General features: G+C 45.8%; 1 protein-coding gene across 3 annotated transcripts in view; it reads right to left on the reverse strand.

The window, feature by feature from the left end:
* LOC126535560 (isoaspartyl peptidase/L-asparaginase) overlaps window positions 1–14,876 on the reverse strand; it is a 263,028-nt gene that overhangs the window by 167,270 nt on the left and 80,882 nt on the right. For all 3 annotated transcript variants that reach the window (XM_050182387.3, XM_055073205.2, XM_055073206.2), the window contains one exon: window positions 1,562–1,704. In XM_050182387.3, coding sequence (XP_050038344.1) covers window positions 1,562–1,704 — 143 coding nt within the window. The remainder of the gene's footprint in view (window positions 1–1,561; window positions 1,705–14,876) is intronic.

Below are 14,876 nucleotides of genomic sequence, written 5' to 3' on the forward strand. Positions count from 1 at the left end.
AACAGGGCATTATACAGCACCAGCTGCCAAGAGAACACATGAAGGCACTGAGCTACAGGGCAGCAATGTGAAATAAACACTAAGGGAAAAGTGATTAATGATGGCAAGCCGCAAAAGAGTGCTGTCATGCGTCGGGGACAAGGCTAAAGAAGAAGCGCACGCACACAAATTGTGGACGTGAGAGACCTGCCCACACTGGAGCACATTTTCCCGTGTATGCCGTTTAACGATGATACCTTGCTGCCACTCTTGCGTTATCACCAGACCGAACTGTTGAAACTGCTCTCAGCATCCCCTTTCTGCACTTTCACACATTTGCCAAAATGTGCCTGTAATGATATGTTGGCTCCTTTAGTCTCCTAAATAAACCATTGCTAGCAGGTGCTCTTTAACTCCTTGTGGGGACTGAGGTGCCTTCTTGAGCCTCATCCGCTACGTGCACATGTTGACGGCCATTTGCCAAGGCGGCTTTTCGCGAACTGCCACATGGCGGGAATGTGGCTAACATCGTTGGCTCAGTGGAGCTAATTTACTAGGCAAACCAAGCTTGTCCCCTCCAGAACCGAATTGCATGTGTCACCGAGACATGCCCACTGGTCTCCCGAGAATCATCCCCGGGTTAATTCCTCCCAAGTTCTGAACAGCCTAGTGCTTCCTCACTGCTGGAGATGCCCTGCAAGATCACTACAAGTTGGTTACGTGGGACCTTCCCTCTAGTGACATCTCAAGCTCGGTAGATCGCTACTTGTTCGGCACGCATACTGATGAGCATGCTGTAATAAGCACTCTGCGGGTTAACAAATCCCTGCTCATTGATGACCTGACTTCATTTGTACTCTGTCTTAGAGTACCCTGCTGTAGCGTCCCCAGTGTGCTGTGGCGTGGAGGAGCATCGTAACCATTTCTGAATATGGCTTACAGGGCAGCTTTCGCGCAAACGTATTTCCACTGTCCGTCTTTTTATGTTTTTTTTTTCATGGTAACGGAAAGCCACTAAAAACTGCAGGTCCAACCGCATTGAAGGAATCGCCGGGATGATAAGCTACAGCTTGTGCAGCTGATTTCCTAAATCTGTGGGGCACAACACATATTTAGTTTCTGAAAGGTTATATAATTGATATTGCGCCAACTGCCGGGCGGCACGAGCCCTCAGGTGTCTCAAGGGGGCCATAGACATACCTTAACAAGAAATTTATCATAATTACCAAAGCTTCTTCTCAAGGCCAACAAAACAATTACATTGTGGACAAAGTTGGCGATGTGGCTTGATGGTATATGCCAAAAACCGCAATATTATGAGGCAAATCATAGGACTCTGAAATAAAATGGATGACCTTGATTCTTTAACATGCACCTAATGCGTGGTATGTGAGCGTTTTTGCACATCAGCCCCCACTGGAATGCGGTCGCCGTGGCCGGAATTGAACTCGGAACTTCGAGCTTAGGCGCGAAACGTCGTAGCTATTAGGCTAGCGCAACGGTTCTCCTCAGAGCATATGTGGCAATCCATCGTAACAAAATGCCCAATGAATGCAAGACATAATGCACAAAGTGTAGTCACCTCCTCCATAACCTTGCGCGCCAGGGTGACCGGGTTGCGCACAGTGCGTACAGCGCCCACGGCACCCGCCTTCATGAGTGCGCCCTCCATGATCAGCGCGTCCATCTCCACGCTACCCTCATTGGTGAGTGAGGAGCCAAAGCCTGCAACAACACAATTAGACTTAGGGAGGTTGTAAAACTCATGCCTGAATTGCTGTTTTCCTTAAAATGCAAGATGCATTCCTCCTTTAGAACAGCAACAGTTTTGCAGAGATTTCATACATTTACATAGACAACATACTACCGTCTTCTATAGCCAAGTAAACAGCTTTACTGCTCAACTACACGCGACATATGATCTACACGACCACGCAACATAAGCATTTGAACTTGCACGAACACTTCACGGTACTAATACATTTAAATTTTCACCTCCACAGTTGTGACTGAGACATTGGAACCAACTACCAGATTCAGCAGTTCTGTTGAGTGACCGCTAAAGCTTGAGAAAATATTTGGGAACTTGCAACGAAACCAGAATTTAAAAGTTATCAGGCACTATTAGTCTATGCTACACGTGTTTTCACATGTTATATTCAACTTGTTAGTATTACAGTCATTCCACAATAGTGTATTGTAACCTAGCCAAAGAAGAATAAGCGAGAAAGGTGCTTCCGAAGATGAAGAAGTGGGGGGGGCTGGGATGAGCTGAAATGAACAGTGATGGCTGCCTTGTCGTTCTAGTTACCTCTTCTGTTACAAATTTGGCACAGTCGCATATAGAACCTCGTGCTACTCGCCTGAGCCGCACCGACTTTTTGTGGGCATCCAGCGTCTCTGGACTCGACGCTTTAGTTTGCGTGAGCGCCACCACGTGGCGTACTGACCTTAAACTTTTCAAGCTTCTCGCGGCGACGCGGTGATGACGTCAACAAAACAAAAATAAAGTAATTAAAAGCTAACCCTGCGCACTGAACTTTACCTCAATGCTGGTCCCGCCAGCATTATCAGTGTTTTTGACAAAGCGTAGCCGCTCGTCACCCGCAAATAACTTATCATCCTTAGAGCGTTTAGTCGCGACGAGCGATGATTGATTCTGGGCTTTCGATACGGTTCTTTTACCGCGACAGCGTTAAGGTGCTCGTCTCGCAGAAAAGCCGGTATCGTCAGTGTCGGCGTCGGCGGTGTTGGCCGTGAGCGAAAGATCCCGGAAGGCAATTCAGAAATAAAAACAACTTGCAAGATGGGATGCGTGGGAATCGAACCACGGTCTCCGGAATGAGACGGAGACGCTACCACTCAGCCATGAGCTTGATGATTCAAAGCGGGACCAAAGCACCTCTAGTGAATGCGGTGTTGCCTTAGAAACAGGCCGTAGAAAGTTATGCTGCGGTGTATATCGGTAATTATGAGCGCGTAAATTACAGAAGTCGCAGTTAAACGAGTAGCGAAGTACGTTTCCGCTACATTTCTTCTGCGCTTGGCGCACACGCAGAGCCATCTTGCGACAAACAGAGAAGACCCCCTTCTCGCAATGTACGGCGCTGCCCCGACAGGTGGCGCACCACTCGCCCGCTTCTCCCCTTCGTCTCGTCAACAACATGCCGAGCGAATGAGTCGGTGGTGCGAACGGGGCGCGATAACGCTATCGCGTTCCAGTCTTGAAAGCGAAGCTTAAGCGTCCTACAATCTTTGTTTTCTTTTCCGTTTTTTTATGCTGCGGAGTAAACAAGCTAAGGTAATCGTCAGAAGCATTCCGTGGCAGCCTTTCGTAAGTCGGCACACATTCTTAACGTCCGAACATCGCACAGCGTCTACGAGAGACGCCGTCGAGGGCGGATTTTGCTTTTGACCTATCGATTTCGTTAGGGTGCCCCCAATTATTTCCCTAGCGGCTTTGCTATTCGCACTCATGGGCTACCGCAGGAGCTGCATATCGAGATGTGCTTAAGTATTAAGATATATACATGGACATTCTGGTTTTGCACATTGAGGCAAAAGACACAACACAAGAATTGTGCCAAATCTCTCTCTGACGTCGTCCATTAGCATGCTATTTCCGAAGCTGCCCGCAATATTACGTGATATTTACTCGACACAGGGCCAGATAGACCTTTGGATATGACCTATATAGTACTTGGAGTTAGTTCACAATGTAGTCTCCTGTCACGGTTATTCACGTGCGTGAAGGAATACCGCTATTTAAAATTATTGTGCAGTAATATATTTGCGGGATTTGTCTGTTCTCCATATTGTCTACCATGTAGCCGTTCCGCCTTTATAATACAGCCGCAATGTAGACTAGCAGGTATCAAACGCCATCAAGGCTACCACCATACTCAAAGATGCCGCGCACAACTCCTTGCACTCGCTTGTATTCAAGAGTTGTGCGACTGCTAAGGACATCCTTAACGAATGCTATCTAATAAATTATGAGGTCTTACGTTGCAGAACCACGATCTCATTAGAAACCACGCCGTAGTGGGGGATTCCGGAATAATTTGGACCACTTAGGGTTCCTTAAGGTGCGCCTAAATCTGAGCACACGGGTGTTTTTACATTTCACACCCATTGAAATACGGCTGCCGTAGCTGAGATTCGATCCCGCGACTTCGTGACTAGCAGCCGAACCCCATAGTCAATAAGCAACTACGGCGGGTAAGGAATATTGGCAGTTCGAGGAGCGTGTCAGACGGCACGGGAGGCGATTTGTTCCCATCCTCATTGCCCGAGAATTGATACCAGCCGTCGAAAAACGACACCGTATAGTGCACTGTATTTAATTTGATGGAGTCCGCGTCCAAAATTTCAGACCCGAATCAACCTGTAACGACTGACAAGCAGGCATCTCGCTTACACGTGCAGTCCCCTGACAACTGTCGGGATTGGCGTCGACCACACGACCTACTCGACCTCTCCAATACTTGCCGACATTCTCGCCTTATTTCGCACCATCAAGTTTCAGCTGAACTGCTTCAACAGCCAATTTATTTGTGCCAAAATTTCGCCACCCTGTCAACATTAAGGTGTTTCTTTTTAATTTTTAGGTCAACTTCTATATTTAAGCTAATGCTGTCGTGAGATTTCCAGTAGTTTCACCTTTCCCAAGATGCCCGCATTTTTGTTGGCCTCTCTTCATATTTTGGGGGATTTTTAATAAACGGTGAAAGCACAGCACCGCACCCTGACCACGCTGCAGAAGAAGTCATTATGTTTTCCTGAGGTCTTGTGCAAGCTTCTGCCTTCTTGCGTTCATCAACCTTTTAATTTTCCTGTCACTTGTATCCCGTTTTGACGATTACGATGCCACGGAAGTTGGAAATGATGGCCATGGGATTAAAGCCGTTTAAATCAATTCTACCGGAGGCACGACAGCCGCTTTTGCTCACTGCCAATGAAAATATTGCATTAATGAGCGCCATTTTTAAGCATATAAATTCACAGTCTAAAAAATTACGCGCACCGTAACATGCTGCTATGGCGCTTGTGTTGAGCACATGTAAGGCGAGAATCGCTGTTGTAAACTGTCTGTTCTCCAACTGGTGCAGTAAACCCATCTTTATATTATGCCCCCAATAGCAAGCGTCACGAGTGCTGCAACCGTAACCGCAAGCGTCACGGTACGGTCGTAACTTGTCGCGACAGCGCAATTGTAATCCACAGACCCTGCTACTAAGGAATACTTGGCGAGTTATGGCCAATGAATAATTACCAAGGTTGGTTTTCAGTAAACGTTTATTACCAGGAACGGCGGGTGCTGATAACACTGGAAAGGACGGATGCGGGGCGGTGACTCTAAATCATTTACTCGCCATATCACACATCTTTACTGGAATTCAACCAATTTTACCAACTCTCGCTTATATTCTCTCGACACTAAACTGCGACTTCGCCTCCCACCCGGACTTCAGCTTGTCCCCTTTTTGTCTCCCGGTCCTTTCCTAATGTGCTGAGACGTGCTTCCATCGATGTTTTCTCTTCCTTTTTCTCAATAAGTGAAGGTATTCATTCATTCGTTCCTTAATTGCTGCAGAAAATAGCGTGTCTTCATCTCCATAACCACCCTGTCTCTCACCTGGACTCTCCCATGGCAAAACAATGTTGCTGTGTTGCAAATGGCTGGGCGTCTCATATACAATTTTCTAGGAATGGCCAACAGCGCGGCATGCAATTTTCGGTATGTGTTGAGACAGTATAGAGCACCTTCTCTGCCAATTCCACACCCAGTGCTCTGGTCCATGAGCTACTATTAGCCGCTAGGAAGAAGCACAAAACGAAAGAAATCTAGCTGGGCTGGTAGCGGGCAGCTCTTTTCAGATTCGTGATGCGTCGATTTAAAATGTACGTGTCTTATCTAAGCCTGAATGACAGCAATATAGGCGAGATGAGTTACGGCAGCTCGTACGTTGGGACTAACGACGCGCTTCACGGAGCACTTTTGTCTTATGCGCGTTGCGAACAGCAGTGAAGTGCAGGAGGACAACACGCCTTCCTGAAGTGAAACATTCGGAATAACCCTTTGTTTGACGGTTGGACATATGTCAGGGGGCCACTATATGAACCACCTTCAAGTCGGTATCAGCTTGCAAAGGCGGAACTTGGATAAAACGTTGTCAAGCGGATAGGCTTTTGATTATCATAAGGATATCTTTATCGAAATTTCTTACCATGAAGTGAAAGCCGACTAATAAGCATTTCAATTTTCTGTATTATGAAGACCTCCCCTAAGGTTTCTGTCCTTTACAGCCTCCTAAATTAAAAAGTAAGTTAAGAAAAATAAATTGTTGCAGTAAATGTGTAAACGCGGACACGCAACAAAAGTCCTAGCCCATTTCCCACTATTCACTCAATGAAGATCTAGCACGTTTATAGTGTTGTCGTGATGTGAAGAACATGACAGTTCCAAAAGAGTGAGTCCCGAATATAACTCGTTATAAGGTGAGCTTGCGCTGGAAAATAAAATAACACTCAAAGCACAACATTGGCAGCGCGCAAAATAGTGCTTCCTCTGAATCTGATCTACGGATTAAGCCATCGGTTCATCAGATTGGAATGCTCATACATCCAGCGCAACCTCTGGTCCTCAAATGTCATCGAGAATGTACGCCAGCATTCGCTTCAGGCGCGCAATCTGATCAGATAACGCTCTTTCGCTATTCAATCCGTGTCAACATACTGGATATTACAAGCACATGCAGGCCCGTCTTCAGCCAACCAATAACATTGGAATAGTGGTTAGACGCTAAAGAAAGCTCACCCCCCCCCCCCCCCCCCCAAAAAAAAAGGGTGCAGTTACTTTTAACAGTAGCTGAAACATAGTCTATGTGGTAAAAAGGGCCCACAAAACTGCACGGCGGCGCCGAGATACAAAAAATTCAAGATTTAAACACTTTCCCATTTCTAGTATTTATCAAACCAGCATTTTGTGGTTCCATGTAGCCCTGTAGTCCAGGAGCCAGTTCTGCCACGGGTACTGTGTCGGAGCTCACATGTCACTGACTGCATTAATTGTTACAAAATAACATAATATTTCTTTACATCTTAACATTAGGCAGCCAAAATATATGCAGCAAAACCCCCATCTTAATATTTGAATACATTTCGTTCTAACGTCCATGCTGATCCATATGTTGCATAGTACTGAAAATGTATCCCAGGCAGCTGCTTTCATTCCCGACGATGCCAGCCCGATGCCACCAGTGCTCAGAAATCGGGAGCGCGGGCAATGTTCTCGCGCACTTTGTACCGTAGCGCTGAGTTGCTTCCTGTACAATGTAGGAGAATCGGTTATAAAGACAGAAGTGCCCATGTGCTTAAGCTCATGAACTTGATTTGTGCCAAGAAAACCTGTTCAAGCTTTCACACTTGCTTTATACGAAGCCTACAGCACAATCAATATGCCATCTGCTATTAAGAAACTATTCAACCAAGTATTGGTGACGTCATATAATCATTCGCGTGTTCAGATTGGTAACCTCTAGATGCGGAGTAAGTTGAGAAGTTGTGCGCGTAATGAACAATTAAAGCTACCTTAACTAAATTTGCAGTAACTGATCTTAGGTGGCTAAAGAAAATGAGCAGTTTGGAACCCATCCTCGAGATTATCTAGCCGAGCGAAGAAATTTTGATTGAACACGCTTCTGTAAGAGCTATGCGAACTAAAATTTTCCTATTAAACGCTCTTAGAAAGCGTGACTAACGCAGAAAAATAACATCATAAAAATACCAAGACGCAACACAAAGGATGAACCACACACTCTAACACTCTAACAACTTCAAACGCTATTCTTTCTGTTATAATGAACCAACTAGCCCGCTATTCAATCCTTGCAAGCCTGTAAAGCCAACCTGACCGCACCCAGTCTTTTGTGATGCTTTCGGCAAAGAACACAGCGCAAAAAAAGACAAGGACACGAGACAGCGACACGCACACAGCGCTCAATCACCAACAAGCCCTAGCTTCCACGCCAAGTCGCTTCATTTTGTGATGCTGTCATCAATAGTATGGCCAAGGTATATGTAAACTGGTAGCGAAGCTTCCATAGAAGCCCACATGTCGAGAAAATGGGACCTGTTGTAACCGTCCCCATCTATGTATCGTGGGGACGGCTAACAGCAAGCAAAAAATAAAAAAAATAAAAAGTGGAAATGGCAGTGACGTCAAGATCTTACGCGGCTTGGCGCGAGTGTTTGAACCTCTTTAGCGTCCGGCATTACGGCCGCTGTGACAGCAGTTATGTTTCTCGTGAGGCACGCTTGCGTCTCGCCTCAGCTGAAACGCGAGCGTGTCCTCAAGCAATTAGGAGTGGCTTATGTCTTAATGTGGACGCAATTAGGGTGTTGTCGACGGCAATTGCTCCAGTAGCTTCCTTAGGAACGTGAGCGAATAGGATGGCAATAAATGACGCTGCCAAAGAGCTTTCCAAATCAACTTCGCTTTTATTCGTCTCGAATAATGCAGCCAATATAACTTACCAAACAAAACATGTTTCAACGATGAAAAGTACTATGGCCAGCACACAGTCGTAAGGCATAGCAACCTATCCGAATCCGTTTCACAAAATCATTCATAATTCCTTGCGACACCATCTATTCATATCAAACAATTATCAGACAACATTGCCACACATTATCGCTTAGAAAACATTCACTTACTAATTTTTCTGCCCGTCCGACACTCAAAGGCTGTGTTACGGAGAGTAAATGAACATTGCGCCATGGTTCTTTGCGGGGCGTTCGGCATTTCTCGTCACGACAAGACAAGCGCATCGGATGCCGCAGCGTGAACTTGAACAATAACAAGAAACCTGCACTCACACCTTTCGCCAACGAATGGAGTGCGCTTGGTCACGCAAAATTTGAAGTGAAGCGCACGCCACACTTCGAAGAAACACGCAAGAAAATAAAAGAAAAAACACGCGCAATCCGCCGCGCTCGAGGGGGCAACGCCATTCCTCACGACATAATAGCTGGCTTGCACAGCCTTGCCTACTCTTGCACCAGAATCACGGGTTGATAGGGGTCGCCAAGAACATATGCGTTTCAATATACTCTACATCCCATTCGTCCCCAAGAGTAGATGTAAGCGGCTAAATGCTCGCCAGCTCCCTTGCTTACACACATACACACACACACGCGCGCACATTCGCACACACAAATACATAGAGATACGACACATGCATGCTCGCCCGCATTCACATTTACAAAAACTTACGCACGCACAAACAGGCGTATGCTCGCACACGCATACACGCACTCGTGCACACGCATATTCAAACACGGAGGTACAAGCACGCGCGCACACGCAAATATAAGTGCACACGCCCGTACACCCAAGGTGTGCACACCCATATACACTCCCTCTCCTTCCCTGTTGCCTCACAAAAACAAGCACGTGCAAGCAGACTGAATGGCAGTCGCTCTGCAATTACCGTTCAAAACTCTGGCCATAATAAATCGCCTTACGGTTTAAATTTCGCGCTTCTTCAAGTCACTGTGCCCTCTGTTGAGAGCGTGGAAATCGATTTGCGCCTGTCGTGTGATATAACCGCCCATCTCCGGCCAAAACACTGCTTTAACGCACCGCCAATGTTCCAACTAAGTGTCCTAAATGCAGATGTTGTTACAAAGGACTACCCTTTTGGCGCAGACAGTTGAAATTTCTACATACTCAGCTATGATATAAAAATAAAATTGTTTAAAATCTTGCCCATTCAGTTACGCATGTGCATCGCCGTGAAGTTCCACAGGATGGGGAAGGTGCAATATCCAGTATTCCTGAGTATGTCCTGCTACAAGGCACGACAGTACCATTTAACGTAACACAAAGAAATACGCATGCTTGTTGTTAAGTTGTCCAAGGAATAAAATCTGATAATAAAAGCAATTATTTAACAAATAAGCAACCCATTGCTATGTTTTAGGAAGTAAAAATAGAAAATAGAATATTTGAAGTGCCCTCCTGAAAAAGAACTGAAACCACATCTTGAGTTTTGTGTTTCAGCCATCTGGTGGGAGACTGTCGAACTCAGACCTACGTGGCGTTAAAAAAAGGTGTCGCCGCATGACGCGGAACGATAGGTGTGAGCGATTGAATGACTCGGACACGGCTCCCAACGTTTCCGTCAGTGATACGCTCGGGTTTTTATAGATACTCCGCGAACTTGCGCGACTGTTTCAAAATCGCTTTTGGTAACCTGTGTTACGCCATGTGTACAGAGTCAAGGTAGGCATCAATCGAAAGCTGAGTCTCGGGACTACATACACTGCAGAGGCTATAACGATAGACGCCGTAGTTTTATCACAGCTATCGTTTCTGTCTAGAAAATCGAGTACAAATTTGCGTCGTTTCCATAGGCTGCAATTACTGAATGTAACCGCTCTGGGAACAAAATTCTTGCTTGCCACAGCGTGATCACTGCATTTGACTCGTGTGGATTGTCTTCCAGTACATGTCTGTCACCTGCCTTTTTCAGTACCTGACCTGCATCTTTAATTATTCGCGAAAAACCCGCTTGTTCCATTGAAAATGCGCTAGCTTCATGCCGACGCCGCTTGAGGCGCCAGTTTGTACGTGTCCAGAAAAGCTGGATATGAGTTCTTCGTGTGGTCGGCGCCGCAGGGCTGATAGAAAAGACTGCCATGCTGGTTTCAAGTTGCTGAATAGTGACAATCTAGGCTGTTATTGGCTGATGAGGTGAAGTGCAGCACAAAGAATTGCAAGCCCTCGATGTCATTAGGTGGCACGTCTTAAAATAACAGTGGTGGCTCTCGCTAGGAAAATCACCGCTCCAGACGAACACTGGAGAGCTGCTGATTCATTAGTGCAAATGTGTACGTGGTCAGCGCACCTCTCGTGCAACAGGAGCAGAACTGTTTAAGAATGGGAGATGACAGTTGACACATTTTTCTGATTCCATCTCCTCTGGAACTATAGAAGAACCTATTGCGTGATTGCATGAATACTCGCATACATTTACAGCAAAACACTTTTTGCCTATTAATAGCTTTTCTTCAATGCTGTCGGTTGTGCGTATCTCTTCTTTTCCAAATTGTTATTCTGCAGTTGTCTTTCAAGCTTCGTGCAAAATGTCCTTTCCTCAATTTAGAATCTCCGCTGCTGCACTTGCGTTTTCTACATGTCAGTTTTGTATGTGTTCTACCTGTGCACTCCTGTAAGAACCTCCTAAGGCTCCAGAAGAACTTCAGTATGGCCTAGTTGGTGTTTACTGTATATCATATTGACTGCAAATAAAGACGGGGACAGTGGAAGAGAACACAAAAACGACACGGGTGGTAAGTTTCAACTCGCTTATTCACGGCAACTCGAGGCAATATATAGACAAATAGAACATGCACAGAACGCAGCAAACAAGAAAACACACCAGCCTAGCGGGGCAACCAATTATTTAAACAATTTATCTTCCATCGAAACAACCTAATGGAAGTGTCACTAACACTATCTTGGCCTTTTTTAGGTTATGTGCCGCGCTCAGTTCGCGTCTGGTCCTGGCTACTTCCAAGAATCCCTTTTCAAGGAGATAAAGACTCGGGGGAGAAGCCAGGACAACTCTGATTCTGGGTATGCATGCATGGTTCGTATGCGTGGTTCGAAAATCCTTTCGCCGAAACGACGTCTGACGCCGACGCCGGATTTTTTGCGACACGAGCTCCTTAACGCTCGTGTTGTTACGGTGCATTTGTATAGGACCGTGCACGCAGGAGGGAGAGGAAGTGGTAGACTGTCTGCTGGAGCTGTCACCTTTGTGCCACCATGTCCGTTAACTACTAACTTTTTCCTATGTAAATAGTTATACATATGTTTGGGCGCCGGGCTTCCTCTTCGTGACATTTGGTGTAGGTGCGTGGTAACGACTCAGAACAGAGCTTCGCAGTGGCCGCCACATTGGTTCTTCATCGGCGTTGCAGGAGACAGTCCCTGGTTCGGCAACGCCCGCATCGACTGCATCGATTCTCGTACTCACGCATTGGTGTCATACGGGGACGTGCTGGGGCACCGATGGCGCCAACGTCGACGACTGGCTAGAGATGTGTGAGTGGGCATTCAGTCGCAAAAATGGGATCTGACAGTGATGCTGGTGAACATAATTGCTTACTTGGCGGGAACAGCACGAGTGTGGTTTCAAGATTACGAAACAGAAGTCCGTGAGTGGGAGACGTGCAAGCAGAAGCTGCAAGATCTCTTCAGAAAACCGATGGGTCGGAAGGTCATCGCCAAGAGTTGGTATCACGAGCTTAAACGTCCACCGAGAATTACATAGCCTAGATACAAGACATGCTGGCTCTCTGCCGCAAAGCCGACGTTGAAATGACCGAATCTGAAAAAGTTGGGCGTGTCATAAAATGCATCGCCGATGACGCCTCGATCTACCGATTTGTAAGAACTGTACTTCGATTAATTAACTTATTTATTTCACAATACTGCCGCCTCCCATTTGGAAGCCCAGGCCGGAGTCCAGCAAACATCACGTGATTACAAACTCTCTTTCCTCGAGGGAACAAACAAACAAAACAAAAAATAATAAAAAGACAGCCTAATAGGCAAGCATATTCTAATACACAAGTAAAAAGAAATACGATGACGCCATCACATTTGCTGCCAATAGGATAAGCGTAATAAAAGAGACATCAGAACATGTAACACAAGCAAAAGGAAACAATGAACGCATGACATTACAAGTGCGTCTGTACTGCAGATAAGAAGGAATCAGGAGTGGCTGAATCGACCCCATTTTGCGCAAGGGCGCTTCATTCGCGAATTGTTTTAGGCAGGGAGGAAGAAAGATATGCGTTTGTTCTAGCATGCGGCGATAATATTGTTTGATTCTGCTTACCTCTGGTCAGTTGCGATTTATTAAATTGCATGTAGTTGTCAAATCTCAGTTTGTTGTGGTTGTTAACTATGTTACACATTGTTTGTAGACGGTCCTGTTGTGACGAGTTTCTAGTGCCTGGAGCCCAGGTCGCAATCTTAAATCGGTGACTGAAATGCGCCAATCATGAGCATTGGAGATAAATCTAAGAGCTTTTTTGTAATCTTTCAATAATATCTATACCAGCCTTTTTGTGAGGCTCCCAGACAATATCTGCATACTCGAGTATTGGCCTAATAACTGTCTTATATGCGATTAATTTGGTAGCACTAGTGCAGTCTTTTAAACGGTGCTTTAAATTCCATAACTTTCTCGTTGCTGCCGAGGAAACATACCGAACATGAACGTTATAGAGTATCTCAGAATGAATTGTAATTCCAAGATATGTGAATTCCTCCACTTGTTTAATATCCATATTATTTATCTTGTAGGTGCAAATTAGCGGATTTCTTTACGTGTAATAACCATGTGCGCGCATTTTGAGACGTTTAGAGTCATATTATAATTATTTTACAAATTTTATCACTCACTACTTCATCATACCGACATCACGCCTGCTCATCGCACTTCATCCCGTCATAGCCATTCAAAGGCTGTTTATCCCCCTCCAGCTCGCCCCTCCGCTCATCTTAACTCTTTCTTCGTTCAAACAGCGAAAGACTGGAATCATCTACCTGCTGAAGCGGTGCACGACTCCAGTCATTCATCGTTCAAGGCATTCATTGAAAATATGATTTAAATATGCCCACCCCTCATGTAAAACCCCAAATGGGGTATTTGAGATACCAATAAATAAATATGCCACTGGATACACCAGTCGTGTATTGATTGCTATTAGGTAGTCGGTTAAGTTAGATTTATCATCCATAGATTGAATGCTCGTATAAACAATACAGTCGTCCGCAAAAAAGCGGCACCGCACGGAAAATTTGAAAGCAGGGTCATTTGGGTAAATAAGAAAAACAAGTGACCCTAAAACCGAGCCCTGTGGAACCCCCAAAAGTGCAGAGGCGAGATATGAATTTGAAGCACCTATGCTGACAAATTGTGTTCGATGCGTCAAGTACGAATCAAGCCAGCGCAAAATTTGTTTGCTGCGTATGATGCCGTTTAGCTGTATCATCATTTTTTTTTGTGTGTGAAACCCGATCGAAGGCTTTCTCGAAATCTAAAAAAAAGATTACCCACCTGCCTACCGCAGTTCATGATTGCCAGTATTTCGTTAGTCATATGAAGTAAATTCGTAGAGGTCGAAAAGCCCCGCCTGAATCCATGCTCACTCTTCCTAAAGAAGTCATTATTTTCTAAAAAAGCACTTAAATGCTTACAAATAAAGTGTTCCATTACCTTAGAAAAGGTGCAGGGTAGAGAGATAGGTCTGTAATTTTCTACATTATGCTTGCCTCCCTTTTCGTGGACTTCTTGGCGACTACTTTGGCGACTTTGCAGTCATTAGGTAGATCAATCGTCACTTACAGCGCATACATAGACGAGAGACAAAAAAGGACGACGAAGACAAGCGTCGTCGTCCTTTTTTTGTCCCTCGTCTATGTATACCGCGAACCGATTATACGGCGAACCGATTAAGAAAAGCATTAAGCGGGAGACACATGGTGCGATTTCGGGTGCGATCGGTCGTACGACCATTCGCATCGGCAGCCGCGCTCAACAGCTTTTCAACCAAATCCGCCGCACGCGGCGCCGAATCGCACGCCCCGCATGCGACCAACTCGCTGAATATTGTCGTGCGACTGCCGCATCGGTCGGGCGGCCGCAGCTAATGACAGCGCCGGTAGCGCAAACGTCACGGCCACGTCGTAGACCCGACGGGGCGGAGCCGGCGAGCGAGCGCCTCGCCGCTCCGATCATGTCTGCTTTTTTTTTGTTTTTTTTTTCTCCCTGGTCGAAACGAAGGCCTCTTTCGCCGGTGACGGCGGCACA

Source organism: Dermacentor andersoni, chromosome 7 (genome assembly GCF_023375885.2).
Source record: "Dermacentor andersoni chromosome 7, qqDerAnde1_hic_scaffold, whole genome shotgun sequence".
Classification (NCBI taxonomy): Eukaryota; Metazoa; Arthropoda; class Arachnida; order Ixodida; family Ixodidae; genus Dermacentor; species Dermacentor andersoni.